This window comes from Periplaneta americana, chromosome 17, assembly GCF_040183065.1.
Source record: "Periplaneta americana isolate PAMFEO1 chromosome 17, P.americana_PAMFEO1_priV1, whole genome shotgun sequence".
Taxonomy (NCBI): Eukaryota; Metazoa; Arthropoda; class Insecta; order Blattodea; family Blattidae; genus Periplaneta; species Periplaneta americana.
In genome coordinates, this window is record NC_091133.1 from 35,112,759 (window position 1) to 35,129,867 (window position 17,109).

Genomic DNA, 17,109 nt, shown 5'->3' on the forward strand with positions numbered 1-17,109 from the left:
TAATTTTCCCGGAATAATAATTTTTGTTGGAATTACCGACATAGATTCCTGTATAGCGTTCGTTAGCATTTTAGCAGCATCTTCGATCTCATCAGATGACATGAATGCACGTTTGGCGGAGATGAGGTATATTTATACCCCTCGGAACAATGGTGGTTGGTGACGCGGTGACGCCTGAGGGTATTTCTACTGCCAACGTGACTCGTCGCCGCACGATCCTAGCTTTCTCCCTCACAGGAGGGAAAAAAGCGAGCCAACCTGCTTTGAGAGAGAGAAAACAAAGACCGTCGTTCGCGCGGGTACATTTGAACCATTTAAAGCAGGGCGCACGGGCATCGAAAATTGATGTATACAACAACCTTCAAACTGATTTCGTTTCGTTTCCAGATGAAACGCAGACTAATGAAATGTGAGAGAAACTAGACGAGTTGAGTTCAGCCTCTCACCAAGGAGTGACAGACATTTCTATCTTTCACGAATAAAAATAATGACAAGGCTGCACGTTATTTCGCCCTAACTTCCTTAAATAATTACGCTATAAATTGTCGTAATATATTACAAGAAAATTAAAATAACAAATAAAAGGTACGTGATAGGAACATTTTGGCTTTGAATTTGATTTCAGCATGCTAAAAATACACTAAAAACATTAAAACTTTGGAGCCAGGAATTTCATCGCAGAATAGTGTTATAATAGTACATTTAAACAAGAACACATTGAAGAAATCATCCACATTACGGACACCATCACAAAACAAAATTACTTCACATACAATAGCAAATATTATACTCAAACCGAAGGTTTACCCAGGGGATCACTCATTTCCAGTATAACTTACTATAGGTATACTACAAGCAAAACTCAGCTCAGACTCCTCGCGCCGCGCATGCTATACCCCTCTTACCCCCCTGCAGTAGGCGGGTTCTTTAATAAGCGGCTACTGGTATAGCTATAAAGGCTACGGTTGCGGACATGTTCACTCAAAAGAGCAGCTGTAACAATAACCAATTTAATGAATATAACATTAGAAGATGTCAACATCTTCTCTTTCTAAGTCACAATCGGTGTATATCTTCACTGGAACTGTCCTCATATTTAAATTTTAAATATTTAAATTAAATTAATGTTTAATATAAAACCCTATGTGACTCCCTGACTCTGTAGCAATAACACGTGTTCAGTTTAGCACAAGAAGATAATACGTGCGCATGTGAATAGTTCGGTGGTGTGACTGGAGATTGGGTGCATGCTAGGAAAGGTAGCATAGTCATCTGCGCGAGACAGTCACGCCCGCTGGTTTCTGTGCACTGAGTTTTGTTTGTTGGATGCCTATAGCAGAAATATTCTTACACAACATAGAACAGAGATATATTATACTAAACAAAGACAACAACAAATACGCAGACAACATCATATGTTGGCACAGATACGTAGACGACATATTAATACTATAGAAAAGAAACAAAAGACAAATGCAAAACCTCATCAACACATAAACAAAATGCACCGAAAGCTACACTACACAATAGAAATTGAAAGAAACAAATTCATAAATTTCCTAGACATCACAATAACAAAAGTTGACAACAAACACACATTCAAAATTACAGAAAACCCACAACAACAACAACAACAACACACATATACAACACATCCAATCACTCAACACAAGACAAACAAGTTGCATTCCGAACAATGGTACACAGACTGCTCAACATACAAATGAGTAATGAGCCAACAAGACTACAAAGAAGAGTTAAACACAATCAAATACATAGCACAAGAAAACGGATACAACCCCAACATAAAAGGCAACATAATAAGAAAGGCAAAACAGAATTACAAAAAGCATAGGAATACAACACAAACACAAGAACACAAAAAATATATCACACTAACATACGAAAACAAAAACACACACAAAATTGCAACTTCAGTCAATAAATTAAATTACATCACTGCATACAGAACAAAAAAAAAACACTCTACAAAAGCATCTCAACACAAACAAATATAACTACGCAGGCGTATGTAATACCTGCAGCAACTTCTATAAAGGACAAACAGGCAGATAATTTCAAACACGTTACAAAGAACATATCACAGCCATGACAAAATAATAATACAATTCCAAATACGCAGAACACATCACAAATGCTAACCACATATACAGACATGGAAATTCTACATATTCAATCAAAAAGCTAGAACTAAACACACTAGAAATATACAGACACACAAACACACCCATGAAATCCTCAACACACAACTCAGTTTCAGAACACACACACTTTTTCACTCCACATTACACTAGACAAACACACTCCCACATGAAGCACAATCAGAAGGCGTGAAAATCAGGATAACCCAGTTCTGAGGATAGCCTACAACAGGCTGAGACTAGTCAACAAGGTAATCTAATTTTAACACGTGAAATAAATATAGTATAATATATTATATTCCTAAATATTTAACTGTTGATGTCCATGGGAAGATCGTTGCTTGACTTTTCCCAACGTTGAGTTTGATTTTCCATTTCTGAAAAGTATGGAGTTTGTGAAGTTGATGTTCCACTCCACACAGCAACACAGTATTCGCTATTGCACTCCACAGATGACAATGACAATTCACTTGGGATATTGCGAACAACAATGTATTCCTAATCTCAACTAGTGCTCACAAAGCACTATGTACAACACAAAACTGTCAGTTCTCAGTTCACAGTTCGTTTGCCTTGGCTAGTTCTTCTAGCTCAGTCACTCAAGTTCACAGTATCTCGAACCCAAGACCTTCAGAGACAGTCCACTTCGAACTCAGGTCCCCCAACTGCGGTCCACTACACTCGAACTCGGGACTTCCGGCGACAGTCCAATGGCTTGGACGCTCACACAGCTACGGATACACTCAAGTCGAATTCCGGTCTCGAAGGTGGCTTCACTGCTACACACTGCTTGCTGTCCAAAACTGGCAATGACTGCAACATCAGCTGCTCAGCTCATTTGCGTCTCCTATTTATAACCAAACCATAGTTTCCAGAGGTACGATTTCGCGATCAATCTACAGATGCCGAGAAGATGGCGCCTATCTAGACTTCTCTGGATTTCTCTCCTCAGTCACCAGCTGCTTTACTTCCCCCTCTCCCTTCGTCACGTCCGCGCCGCCACCTCGCGCCCCCTCTCCTGCCGGACGAGCACGAAGTTCCCCGAGCGCCGAGAATATTCGGCCTGCCGTCACAATATTATATACCGGTAAGAAAAGTGATAATATTGATCCTTGGAGAACACCTACTTTGCTTCCTTTAATGATAGATAATGAATTTTGATATTTTACTTGACAGCTTCTGTTAGGAAAGAGGTTATGAGGCGAACTATATTGGATTCAATTCCCGCGTGATATAATTTATTGATGAGTTGAGGATGTCATACTGTATCACGTCCAAAAGCAGCATTGTAGTGTAATATCTGTGCTGAAATTGCCTTAGTTCTTTCTCTGTAACGTGCAGTAACTATAGTGTTTTTTCCAGGGATAAATCCGAATTGAGTGCCAGGAATAACATTTAGAATTTTCTGCTTGATAAAACGTGGTATTATTTTCTCGAATAATTTGTTCATTGTGTTTAACAAACTAATGGGTCGACGATTGTGAGAATATCTAGAGTCTTTCTCTAGCCACACTCTCTGTGTCATTGCTTCCGTGATTATACAAGAAACACTCTACTGCTAGCTTGCTCATACTCCAATATGAAGACTGAACTGTCCTTCAGACTCAAGGCGGCTCTTGGTCAGACTGATTATGTCAAGACAATGGAGGGGAAAGATAAATAATAACAAAACATTTATGAATAGCTATGAATGACCTCTTTCAGCTCTACAGTTTCATTTGTACTCATATGAATTCACTTCTGATGGTAGCATAAATCAGACGAGATCTATATTAATTCGAGGTCTTGGAAGTTGAATAAGATCGAATCGGAACTATGATCCTTAAACAGTAAGGTCTGAAAGTCTTGTCACTCCCCCTTGTTTCTATGTTGATGTGCATCCATTTTGAACATGTCATAGCAGATACTATGTAACAATGGTGATACTTTACGTTCCAACTTGTTTTGTGATCCATAACATCAGTATGGGCACCATCATTGTTGCGACAGAAAATGATGCGGCACTATGTCCTGTGTGAAATTTTCCGCTGCAAGATCGGTGTGATTTCCCTGTGGGGAATAATTAAGCAGCATGTCTCGAAACATTGATACCAGAGAATTGAAGATTTTGAGGAAGCTGTTAGGGAGGCATTCAGGGAAATCACACCGCTTTTGCTGTGGAAAATTTCACATAGGACATGGAGCTGCATCATTACGTGCCATGACAATGATGGTGCCCATACTGATGTTTTGGATCACTGAACAAGCTGGAACGTAAAGTATCAACCATTGTCACAAATCTGCTATTACATATTCAAAATGGATGCACATCAACATATAAATAAGGGGGGGTGACAAGACTTTCGGACCTTACTGTTACAAATCTGTAAGAAAGAACTTCATCTGCAAAGAAAGAACATACTTCGAAATTTTATGAAAATTGTGATGCCGCATCAGAACAGATGTCATTATCAAATATTCCATTCACAAATCTGCGGCCAGCAGGAAAAAGGTTTTAAGTCAATTTTTTGTGAAAATGAGATTTTTATATATTCTGAAAGCGGGAACAATTTTTTACAATCTGGTAAAATGTCTAAAGTCAAATAAGACTCAGACTGGAGTTATAGAGTACCGTACTATTTCAATCAAGCAAACACAGGAGGAAAAAGTTAAGAATATTTAATACCTTATTCCTTACAAACATCGATGTATACTTTCAATACGTCCCGATTAAAAAGGTCTAACTTATACTTTAGCTATTTTATCACATACTGACCCCATTTCCTTTTAAAACTGCATGCACCAGGTAAACAATCCTATATTTATAAGACCTATTTTGTATTCACAATTATTCACATGTCACATTTAATTTGACATGAAAAATGTCTTATGTTTAAATAGTCCATTCTTCTCAGTTTGGGTTGCAGTATATTATTTGTTGACATTATCCTTTATTCCTGTTCATTAACAAAGAAAAATGATCATATTCATAACTATTTGGAAGCATGTTACAGCATTTCTGCTGTTTCTATGATTTGGTGGATGTGTGTTGTATAATGGTATCAAATTATTAGTTTTGTTACAGTTTTCATATAGAGAGTAGGGGAAACGATTTGTGAAGCTTGTATTGGACACAGTGACTAACAAAAACAGCAAGTAATCATTACTGTATAAACAAAATAATTATTATTTTAAGTTTCTTTCTGCGGGCTGACTGACTGCTTCAACTGGATGAAAAGTATCAGATTAGCATAATGCTATGAAACATTGCAAAGAAACATTGTTAACTGCTTTAAAGTAGGCTATTTAAAGATTTAGTGAAACTTTATAATATTGTAACATTGTCATCAGATACTCATACTGAAGTGAGCTTAATAATCCAAAGTAAAATACGAGAGCTAGGAATGTGAAATTTATTAGTCTTAAGCATAAGAGTTGAGTGTAATATTAGGTTGAGTGTAACATTCATATATATATTGCTAAGGCCTCATATATATATATATATATATATATATATATATATATATATATATATATACACTGGTGGCCATAATTCTGGAAACTTTCTGTTTTTGTACTGAATTATTATAACATCTGCACTTATTCACAGATTTATACAATTGAAAATGTTACTCGTGACTGATTCGTTAATTATGGAGTTATAATAAAGGTATTATATTTAATCCTGAATATTTTAACAATAAATAATCATTACTATGTGGGAAATTATGTTCTTGTCGTTTAAGATCTAGATATTAATTTCAGTTTTCATTACAATTTCCCATTATTTACTGCAATAGAAACTAGTCCATTGTTGATTTTAAGATTATTGTTGATCGGTAGAAGCATTGTTGAGCACTGTTAGCATAAAATGTGGACATTATTAGTATGTTTCTATCATTTTTCTGACTTAAGATTTCGTTAGGTTAACACCTGATTGCTTTACAACAAACTTTATTGATCATTTTATCACAATGGCTCCACGAAAGGACTGGACACCTTCTAGGGCAGTCACACTTCGAGAGGAAGGCTACACATTCAAGGAAATTGCAAGAAAACTTTACAATGGTGCTACAGTGTCTGGCGTCCAGAAGATATGGCAGAAGTACAAATCCACAAAATCTTGTAAAACAACACTTAGGACTGGTAGATAACCTAAAGTAAGTCCAAGAGATGTGAGGCAGATTTGTTGATTAGCATTGAAAGATCGAAGGAAATCTTCTCAAGAGATACAGGAAGTTCTACATAGCAATTGACTTAGTATTTCTGCAAAGAATGTTCGAAGGAAGTTATTTGACAATAGACTGAAAGCAAGAGCACCCAGAAAAAAGCCATTTCTCAACAAAGGGCAACGAGAAAATCGTGTAAATTGGTGCAAAAATCATCAATCATGGACCAATGATTACTGGGCGAAAGTGATATGTAGCGAAGAAACAAGAATTTCTATATTTGAAAGTGATGGAGTCAAATACGTTCGTCGCCTAAATGGAGAAGCTTTGAATTCTGAGTGCCTCATCGATTAGTCCTCGCAGAAATACTAAGTCCACTGCTACGCAGAACTTTCTGTATCTCTTTAGAAGATTTCCTTCTATCTTTCAATGGTAATCAACAAATCTGCCTCACATCTCTTGGACTTACTTTAGCTTTTCTACCAGTCCTAGGCGTGGTTTTACAAGATTTTGTAGATTTGTACCTGTGCCATACCTTCAGGACTCCAGACAATGTAGCACCATTACCAAGTTTTCTTGCAATTTCCTTGATTGTGTAGCCCTCCTCTCGAAGTGTGACTGCCCTGGAAGGTGCCCAGTACTTTCGTGGAGCCATTGTGATAAAATGATCAATAAAGTTTGTTGTAAAGCAATCAGGTGTTAACCTAACGAAATCTTAAGTCAGAAAAATGATAGAAACACACTAATAATGTCCACATTTTATGCTAACAGTGCTCAACAATGCTTCTACCGATCAACAATAATCTTAAAATCAACAATGGACTAGTTTCTATTGCAGTAAATAATGGGAAATTATAATGAAATCTGAAATTAATATTTAGATCTTAAAGGACAAGAATATAATCTTCCACATAGTAATGATTATTTATTGTTAAAATATTCAGGATTAAAATAATACCTTTATTATAACCCCATAATTAACGAATAAATCACGAGTAACATTTTCAATTGTATAAATCTGTGAATCAATGCAGATGTTATAATAATTCAGTACAAAAACAAAAAGTTTCCAGAATTATGGCCACCAGTGTATATATATATATATATATATATATATATATATATATATATATGTTGACACACACACTAGAACAATATGAAATATATACAGACACACTAAAACATACCCTAATCAAATTCTCAACACACAGATCAATTTCAGAACACACGCACACTATTTGATACAACTCCTCATTACACGAACGCACCCACACAAAACAGGCAGCGAAGTTAAGATGGCGCCGAGACACAGAAATCTCTGAAGATGGTGTCAAATAACACCGAAACAGCTGTAAGCCGCACATGCGTATAATTAACACGATTAAGTTCGCCAGTTAATCAATTATTAACATAACATAAATAAGCTTACTGGCACAGATACGTAGACGACATACTCATGCTATACAAAGGAAACAAACGACAAACACACAAATTACACCAATATATAAACAAAATATACCCAAAACTTCAATACACACTGGAACTTGAAAACAACAAATCCATAAATTTCCTAGACATCACCATAACAAAAGTTGACAACAAACACACCTTCAAAATATACAGAAAACCAACCACCACCACACACATACACAGCACATCCAACCACCCCATACAACACAAACATGCTACATTCAGGACAATGGTACACAGATTACTCAACATACCCATGAGCCAACAACAATATATGAAGAAGTGAACACAATCAAATACATAGCACAAGAAAATGGTTACAATCCAAACATAATAGACAACATCATAAGGAAGACAAAACAAAAACTTAACAAACACAAAAACACACAAAATACAACACAAACACAAGAACACAAGAAATACAACACACTAACATGCGAAAACAAAAACACACATAAGATCGCATCTTCAGTCAGAAAGCAGAAATACAATATAGCATACAGAACAGAAAACACACTACAAAGACATCTCAACACACAAACAACACAAACAAATAAACGCAACCACAAGGCGTACACAAACTCACATATAATAGTTGCGACAAGTTCTACATTGGACAGACAGGAACCAGGTGGCCCGGGTTCGATTCCCGGTCGGGGCAAGTTACCTGGTTGAGGTTTTTTCCGGGGTTTTCCCTCAACCCAATATGAGTAAATGCTGGGTAACTTTCGGTGTTGGACCCCGGACTCATTTCACCAGCATTATCACCTTCATCTCATTCAGACGCTAAATAACCAAAGATGTTGATAAAGCGTCGTAAAAGAACCTACTAAAAAAAAAAAGACAGACAGGCAGATCATTCCAAACACGCTACAAACAACACATTAAAGCAATAAGCAGAGGACACAATACATCTACATATGCCGAACATATAACTAATGCTAACCAAACATACAATAACATAAATACAGACACATACAACTCAAAAACAAAAAACTCAATACACTAGAACAATACGAAATATACAGACACATTAGAACACACCCTAATCAAATTCTCGACACACAGATCAATTTTAGAACACACTCACTATTTGACTCCACTTTTCACCATGCAAACACACCCCTACAACAGGCAGCGATCTCTAGATGATGCCAGGATCTAATAGGCTCTGATGATGGTGTGCAGTATACACCGAAACAGCTGTAAGCCACACGTGCTTATATAATTAACACTAGTAAGTTTGCCATTTTATCAATCATTAATAAAAAAGAAATTATCATCTATAGCACAATTCCTTTATCTGATCAACGTGGAAGAAACACGTCTCCAAACAAAAGCAGCGATGAACAGCTGGAACATTAAAATATATATTAACAGTTTCTTTTCATACAAAAGCCATTACAGAAAACGTGACACAAGCAAAAGATATTTACGTTCTGTCTTATTTTTTATTATTTTTTTTATTTTATTGGGTTATTTTACGACGCTATATCAACATCTAGGTTATTTAGCGTCTGAATGATATGAAGGTGATAATGCCGGTGAAATGAGTCCGGGGTCCAGCACCGAAACTTACCCAGCATTTGCTCGTATTGGGTTGAGGGAAAACCCCGGAAACAACCTCAACCAGGTAACTTGCCCCGAACGGAATTCGAACCCGGGCCACCTGGTTTCGCGACCAGAAGCGCTGACCGTTACTCCACAGGTGTGGACTTCTGTCTTATCACTTACATATCTACACAAGAATTTTTGTGACAAAAATAGCCCAGTTTCAGTGATAGTCTACACATATGTGTTTAAGTACTTCAATGTCAGCTTTGAAAAGCCGAAAATTGACTTCTACTATAAATGTGATTAGTTACAAGCCTAAAAAGAGGTAGCAGCAACAGATGAAGAGAGGAGAATATACTAGAGGAGCACAACATGCATCTAGAAAGGACAGACAGTGCTTACAAATAGAAAGCAACTTATAACGAAGTCGTGATTAGAAACAAAACTAAATGCAATAATGTTTGTCAATCCCTCACTTGGCCACCAATGTTGCATTTTACAAGAATTAGTTACAGAAAATACTCCAAATCTAGCAGCAGAGAGTTCCCGCACTGCTAGCAGTATAGATCAGCGATGTCAGACAGGGACTAAACGAAGCGGAGCGCTTCACTAGACTGCTTGCGTGCTCCAGTGTTTCCACAGACATAGACCTAAGCAAGTTCAAGCTCCGATCTAGCTCCACAACCGGTATTGGAGCTTACAACTCTGACACTACTGGTATAGATGATTGTTCAACCTCAAACATTTCTTGCTATATTTGGCAAAAGGGGATAGCAGCTAGAAAAAGGATTGATATTACGTCAAGTCTATATGACCATTTTCAGAATAGGCCTACATCACACAATATGGAACGTCATATTTTATTCTGACTCCTGTCCCGGCCAGAATAAGTACTCACAATTACAGCAGCAATATTTGTGGCCTTTGTCAAATTCAAAAAGTCTGGAAACAATTTACCACAAAGTTTTGCAGCCAGGAAAGAATGTAATTTAAAAATTCACCACCCTCATGAATGGGCTCAGCTGATTTCTACTGTTGGTGTCAACAGAAAATTTAACTATAATTAAAATGAAAAGTGATCAGTTTTATGCATTTTCCAATCTAATGAATGGTGATTCTCCACAAAATATGAGGAAAAAGACATCGAAAATAATAACTTACATTTTCTTGAAATCTAGTGCACTGACTATACTACACAAAGGAATCTGGAGTATTTTTTATACAAAAAGAAAACAACTTGGACAAAAACAACTCTTTCCTTAAAATGAATTGCAGATGGCGTTCGAGAAAATTATACTTACTCTCTTGCAAAGAAGTATACCGGTACATCTCAGAAGAGATAAAGAGAGATCTGATGTCATTGCTTCCACTGTCAACCCAGTGTTTCACCATACCAATTGTAGGAAATGCGAATAATGTGTCTGATGAATTGTACGTTCATGTATAGTTACAAGTATTAATATAATCTTTATTTCTGAAATAAAAACCTATAAAATGCAAAGGCTTATTTCAATTTACCTGCGTCTGGCCCCGAAACCAGGTGGCCCGGGTTCGAATCTCGGTCCGGGCAAGTTACCTGGTTGAGTTTTTTCCGGGGTTTTCCCTCAACCCAATATGAGCAAATGCTGGGTAACTATCAGTCCTGGATTCTGAACTCATTTTACCGGCATTATCATCTTTATCTCATTCAGACGCTAAATAACCTGAGATGTTGATCCAGCGTCGTAAAATAACCTACTAAAACGAAAATTTCAATTTACCTTTGGATGAGCAACAGGAAAAAGGGCTTAAGCGCTGCCAATTTTTGGAAACAATCAAGCAAATTGTTAAATGAACAACATTACCTATTTTAGAAAAAATACGAAGAAATAATATCAAGGAAAAATCTCTTAAAAAAAACTCTATAATTGACACCAGTTTCAAACTTTCTAATGTTCTCCTAAAAAGTTTATTCAAGACCTTATTCCTTCCGGCCACAGAAATATAAATGAGAATAAATAATATGGAAAACATAATGAAACTGTGTATAGGAATGGAAACATCTAAACTTCATTTACAAAAATATACCACTACATCAAAAATCTCCCGTCACAGTGATTTACATTATGAAAAGCACTATACCTGTTTTTTTAAGATGGGACATGACATTAGCACTGTGATCGGAAATATAACTGAATGTCACATAGCGTGGTAGGCCTGAGGCTATGGTAAGAACGGTTTAATTGCCAAAGTCACGTGGTGAGTGCTCAATAGCTCTTTTGGATATTTCGTCTTTCATTCTCCGTCCATTTTTGCAGTGTTTTCTTTTTTTACTTTCGCGCCAATTGTCAATGAATGTTTTAACGTCAGCCATCTAACATCAATTGCTGGCTTCCATCAGCTATACTGGCAACATAGCTAGGGTTGCTGGATACTCTTATATGAAAAACTGGACAAACTGGTTCAAAAAGCAGGACAAAAACCGGATATAAAAACATTTGTACATATCCTATTCCTTAGAGTTGTTTTAAATTCAAAAGTCAAATTCAACCTGCAAAATTGATATTAGGCCTACTCGTTAATTTTCGTAGGCATATATTAAATAATTATCTGCGCAATAAAAGAAAATCATTAAAATACAGTGAAAACAAAAAAAAAAGTACAGTACAGCAGTACAGCACCTTTTAGTGCCAGCGCTGTATACAGAAACATACATGAGAAATTCCAACCTATTTTTTAACCAAATTTTACATGTAGACCTAATTTAAAAAAAAAAAAAAAAAAAAAAAAAACTTCACTCATATATTTGCTGACAGATGACAATGGCCTACTACACTCGAAAACATAATTTCACATGTTTAGAGTTTTGCTGATGCTGATTTTCAGGTGGGGAAACAAGAAAAAAAATTGTCTCAACCTCGTGTTACTGATGGTGCCACGGAACATGCTACTGTTTATGCACGCCAATCGACCAATTTTGTGAACAAAGTGCAATCTGTCATGATTTATTAGTGGCTTGTATTCCAAATAGAATACTGATCAGTGATGCTAATACTTGGAGCACTATTGTACACCGTTGAAGTGATTCCATGGGCACCGGATACATACGATGGAAAGTCCCACCCATGAAGTGTACTGGCATCGGCAACAAGGGATTTATATTCTAACTTTAGTATAATGTCACTTGAGATAATATGTAAGGTCAGCCTATTCTGTTAGATCCATCATACTTAACTACTACAAACAAGTGGACCAAATGAGGTGGACCAAAAGTGGACAACCTGAGGATAGAAACTATAGGCAGTTTAAAAAGTTAGAGAAGTTAAACTTCACACAGTTGTAAGACACAAAAAAATGTATCCAAATTTTTAAATATCTCCACAGTTTCGAAATATAATTTATATATTTCGTATTGAAACAGTTACAAAATTATGCACCTTGTGAAACAACAAAACATTAACAATGTTTTCTTTCATTTTCAGGATTTCGAAATCTCAGCACATCATGGAATAAAGTCACGACCAACGAAACAGCGAGATCTACATCAGCATAAGAAATACAAGATGAAAATGAAATTAAGAGACTCTTCAAGATATCTTCATCCTTTCTAATAGTCTTACACTTATGCATTCATTACAATATAGAAACAAAGTATTTGCTGTATAGTATATCTTATCTTGTACTATACAAAGGACTTCCTGAAATGTGTAAAGAAACAGTGAATATGAAAAAAGTGATACTGGTATCTACTTACCTTAGTGTGGACCACCTTACCTGCTCAAGTTCCTTCTGTATTAAGAAACAGAGAGAACTGAATTCAATTAAAGTTAAAGGTTTGTTATTTAGATCGAATTTTAGGCTGCTATATTTAAATGTTGCCACGACATTAATAATTTTGCATGCATAACTTATTAGAACTTTGTCTGTTTCATGGTAATCAAAATTAGATAAACGCTATTAAATGTATAGCTAGGCAATGTTTCAAAGAGGTTCCTATTAAGCAAACTATCATCCTCTATTACCCTGTATGAAAACAATATATATAGGTATCAATTTTCATGAGAGAGATTTCTTTAGTTTCAATGCATCTTAAAATATATTCTTATTTTAACGTCATTGCAACCTAAGCAAGTAGAAAACAAATTACTTTTAAAAGAAGTACAGTAGGCCTAAGATTCTAAAATAGTTGCAACTCCCAGGTCTTTTAGAGGAAGACGTAAATTTATCTAATGACTGTTAAAAATAAATAAAAAACATTTTATTTGTTTGAAAATAACTGCTATAGAAGAGCATGGGATGATGCTTAATTAAAGTATGAAATGATAAACTATTTACTATATCCCGCCTTAGATATAAGTTATGCCATAATGTTACATGTTACAATCTGTCCCCCTATACTTACAATTTTTACAAAATTTAAGAGATATTGTAAGTGGTAAGTTAGGAAAAGAATAAAATAGTGTTCTAAAATTGTATATTTTACGTAATTTATAAGAATGTATAATAAATGGCAACATATGAAAAGGGAACAACGTTTCTACGAATAAAACTGTAATATTTAATATCCTAACAATTTGTTGAATTTACGTTCAATAACAAATTACCTAGAAGAAAAAATTTAGAAATTTAATATGAACATACACAAGAAGAGTTAAAACATTTGGCACTAAGTACTATTCAAGAGAAATATCCACACAGTGCTGTAGTTGTAAAACACTTTTAGGGGGTACTGTTGAAATCTCCTTGGCCAGATTAGCTATTACTACAACTGTCTTTGTGCAGTTGTGTTGCTCAGTATCTTTGAAAACTTTATGTTCTAAAGATCTAAAGCAGGTATGCTCATTCTCTGACTCCCGATTACGTTCTGTAATCACAACCTTCGAATGTAGAGCGTGCTGTTCCTCGTTCGAAGTTCGACGGATGACTGCGGAAGGCAGTTCAAGTACTTAATAACATGCGAACAGTGCAGGACAAAGACATAGTCGAAACCTTCTGTAAGCAAACGAACATTCCGTACAGTGTGGGAGAAAGACTATTAATTGTTTTCCGTTCGGTAAAGTGTTTACTATGTTGTAAGGTACTGTAAGGAATATTACTAAGCAACATAAAACGATATTATACGCTCTGCCATCCAGAACATGCCGAAGTGACAGGGAAGCTGTTTTCTGTAATATATATTCATATACCAACGTTATTATTATTATTATTATTATTATTATTATTATTATTAGTAGTAGTAGTAGTAGTAGTAGTAGTAGTAGTAGTAGTAGTAGTAGTAGTAGTAGTATTGTTATTAATTACTATTGTTAGGTCTAATACAATTTACAATTATTATTATTATTATTATTATTATTATTATTATTATTATTATTATTATTGTGGTGGTGATTTTATTCCACCAAAAATACATGTTATGATAAAATAATTTTTCAGAGGAATTACAGTTTCAAGAATTGAAAGCATTTAATGAAAGGCCAAACATTGAAGAGAGTTGAACAATATAGAGTCTATGTTTAGGAGCAAGTTCTGTAGTGTGTTGGGAATTAGCTAAGGCACTAAAACCCTTCACGGATGGTGAACTTGTAAAGAGATGTATGGTGCCTGAACAAAATATAGTTAATTATATCTCTGTACTGGAATAACTCAAATTTGAATTCACAGAGCATAGATTTAGTGATTTTATACGTATGGAAAGTGATATTAGTCTTTTTGTTAATCCTTTCATAGTAAATTTAGTACAATCCGTGAGATTGCAGTTCCAGGACGAGTTAATTGATTTACAAAGTAACGTAGAATTCAGAACTAAATGCAGAGAATACCTATGACTTGACAAGCATAGAAGTATTAAAAATTAACAAAACGAAATATCCCAAGATGAGCTTATTCTCTGCCCCTATGTTAGCTACCTTTGCCTCGACATACGTGTGCGAAGAATTATTTTAGAGAATGGAAGTTGCTAAATCCAAACATAGATCCCGATTAACAGATGGGCATCTTTCGAGTCAGCTGCGCATTGCAGTAAATACGTTGGAAATAGATTTCCGATTACTTGCAGAAAAGAATCCACATGTTGAACAGACCGCAATGTATGGTGGAATATGAAAATAACTTTATCTATGATATAATATCATAACTATATTAAATATAATACACAATGTAATAACTGAATATTACAGTGTGTATTCTTTCCTTTTTCAAATTCAGTTTATTATCAATATTTGTAACAGTATGAGAGCGATGCCACAGCCGGTGCTGCAATGTAGTTGCGGAGCCCAGTTCGTACACTGTATGTGTTATGCAGCGCAGCATCATCCGTGTAATCGGAGCTTTTACAATTTTGAGCATACCTCATCTAAAGCAACGAATGCTTCCTCAACATAAGATCCTGGCGAATATATCATAGATTCAAAGACTTAGGCTTAATAGCTTTATTAACTTCTGGAATTGTTATATATCTCATAATACGGTCATCACAAACTATTGCCACACTCTGAACAAAATCAACAGCCACGATAATTTCAGCTAAACATCCATAGGCATCTATGTAAAGATTAATTCTTTGGTCTGTAACAGACATAATCTGTATGACCAAACAATTAATCTTTACGTAGATTCTTCGAGCAACAGTGCATATTACTGTGGAGTCCCGGCCACCAAGTCACTCAACTGAGTATGCCCCTTGTATAATGGCAGTTGACTTAATATAAAAATGTCAACATACATGTCGAACTTGGAGTCAGGTCACAAAGGGAAAAACACTGGAGGAGGGGGATTCGATCTGGTGCTGTGGATTGAACTTCGGCGTAGTTCAATGGTCAGAGCGCTTGGTACGTAGAACCAAGGACCCGGCGCTGGAGCGAATTTTTCTCCTCTAATATTAATCCATTGGCATGTTTAGATCTTTAGAGTCTCTTTTGTTATTATTGTAGACTTCAGCTTTCCCACACTGACTGCCCTGGTACTGGGAGCAGTCCATGTAATAAAAAATATCTTTCCAACTTTACTGAACTTTTACTCAACTCAGCTGCAGCCTTGAAGTTGCATTTGATTTTTTAAGGATATATTTTATACAAACTATTTAATTTTTTAAAGAAAATATTAAAATGGTTGAGGCCCTGTACCGGTACTTCATTTCTGGTATCATGTACTGCTAGATCTAATCTATAGTTACTGTAGCATAAAATTGTGGAAAAGTTTCTGTAACACAATGGCAACACTATTTTTCCTTCTCAACATAACAGAAGCTCCATCACAAGCAAATCAAACCATATTGTTAAGAGAAACCATCAGAACAATAGAAAATCAGATTCTATATTATAGCATCCTTGGTCGAACTGCTAATTGTGTCTCTAATATTTTCAATTAGTTCCCGAAAGAAAGAATTCACAGGTGTACTTTCTGTGATTGTACATTTTAAACATATGATCAGTGCAGTCTTATTGATGATAGCGGTTGATTCGTCTTCCATAACATTCAATTGCATTACTGTTTGAAGTTATATTGCTGGCTATTCAAATTCTCATTTTTGTAGATATGTGATACAAGATAATAGTGCGGATAAATTTGGAGTGTAAAATTCTGCTGGAAAATGAGTTAATGGTCTATCGAATTTTGGAATATTATATGCTGATCTAAACTCTAATAGTTGTTCCACACTGCACTGCATTCATCTTGTCTGCTCAGTTTCTAAAAACTTCTCATTAGCATGACTCTTAATCTGCTCTCGTTTTTTAAGAGTAGTAATTCTTTTGTTATCCGTAGATTATTTTGACATTTTTCCTTAATATTTACAAAAT

At 35.5% G+C, this 17,109-nt stretch overlaps 1 protein-coding gene across 11 annotated transcripts in view; it reads left to right on the forward strand.

The window, feature by feature from the left end:
- Window positions 1-14,245, forward strand: part of LOC138693211 (uncharacterized) — a 693,974-nt gene extending 679,729 nt beyond the window's left edge. For 6 of the 11 annotated variants that reach the window (XR_011330244.1, XR_011330251.1, XR_011330250.1 and 3 more), the window contains one exon: window positions 12,796-13,929. Coding sequence is in view for 2 of the 11 variants with exons in the window: in XM_069816996.1 (XP_069673097.1) it covers window positions 12,796-12,866 (71 nt within the window). In the remaining 9 variants the exon portion in view is untranslated. Of the gene's footprint in view, window positions 1-12,795 lie in introns of all 11 variants that reach the window. The other 5 variants (XR_011330245.1, XR_011330246.1, XR_011330247.1 and 2 more) reach the window with 4 other exon arrangements.
- The last annotated feature ends 2,864 nt before the right edge of the window (window positions 14,246-17,109 follow it).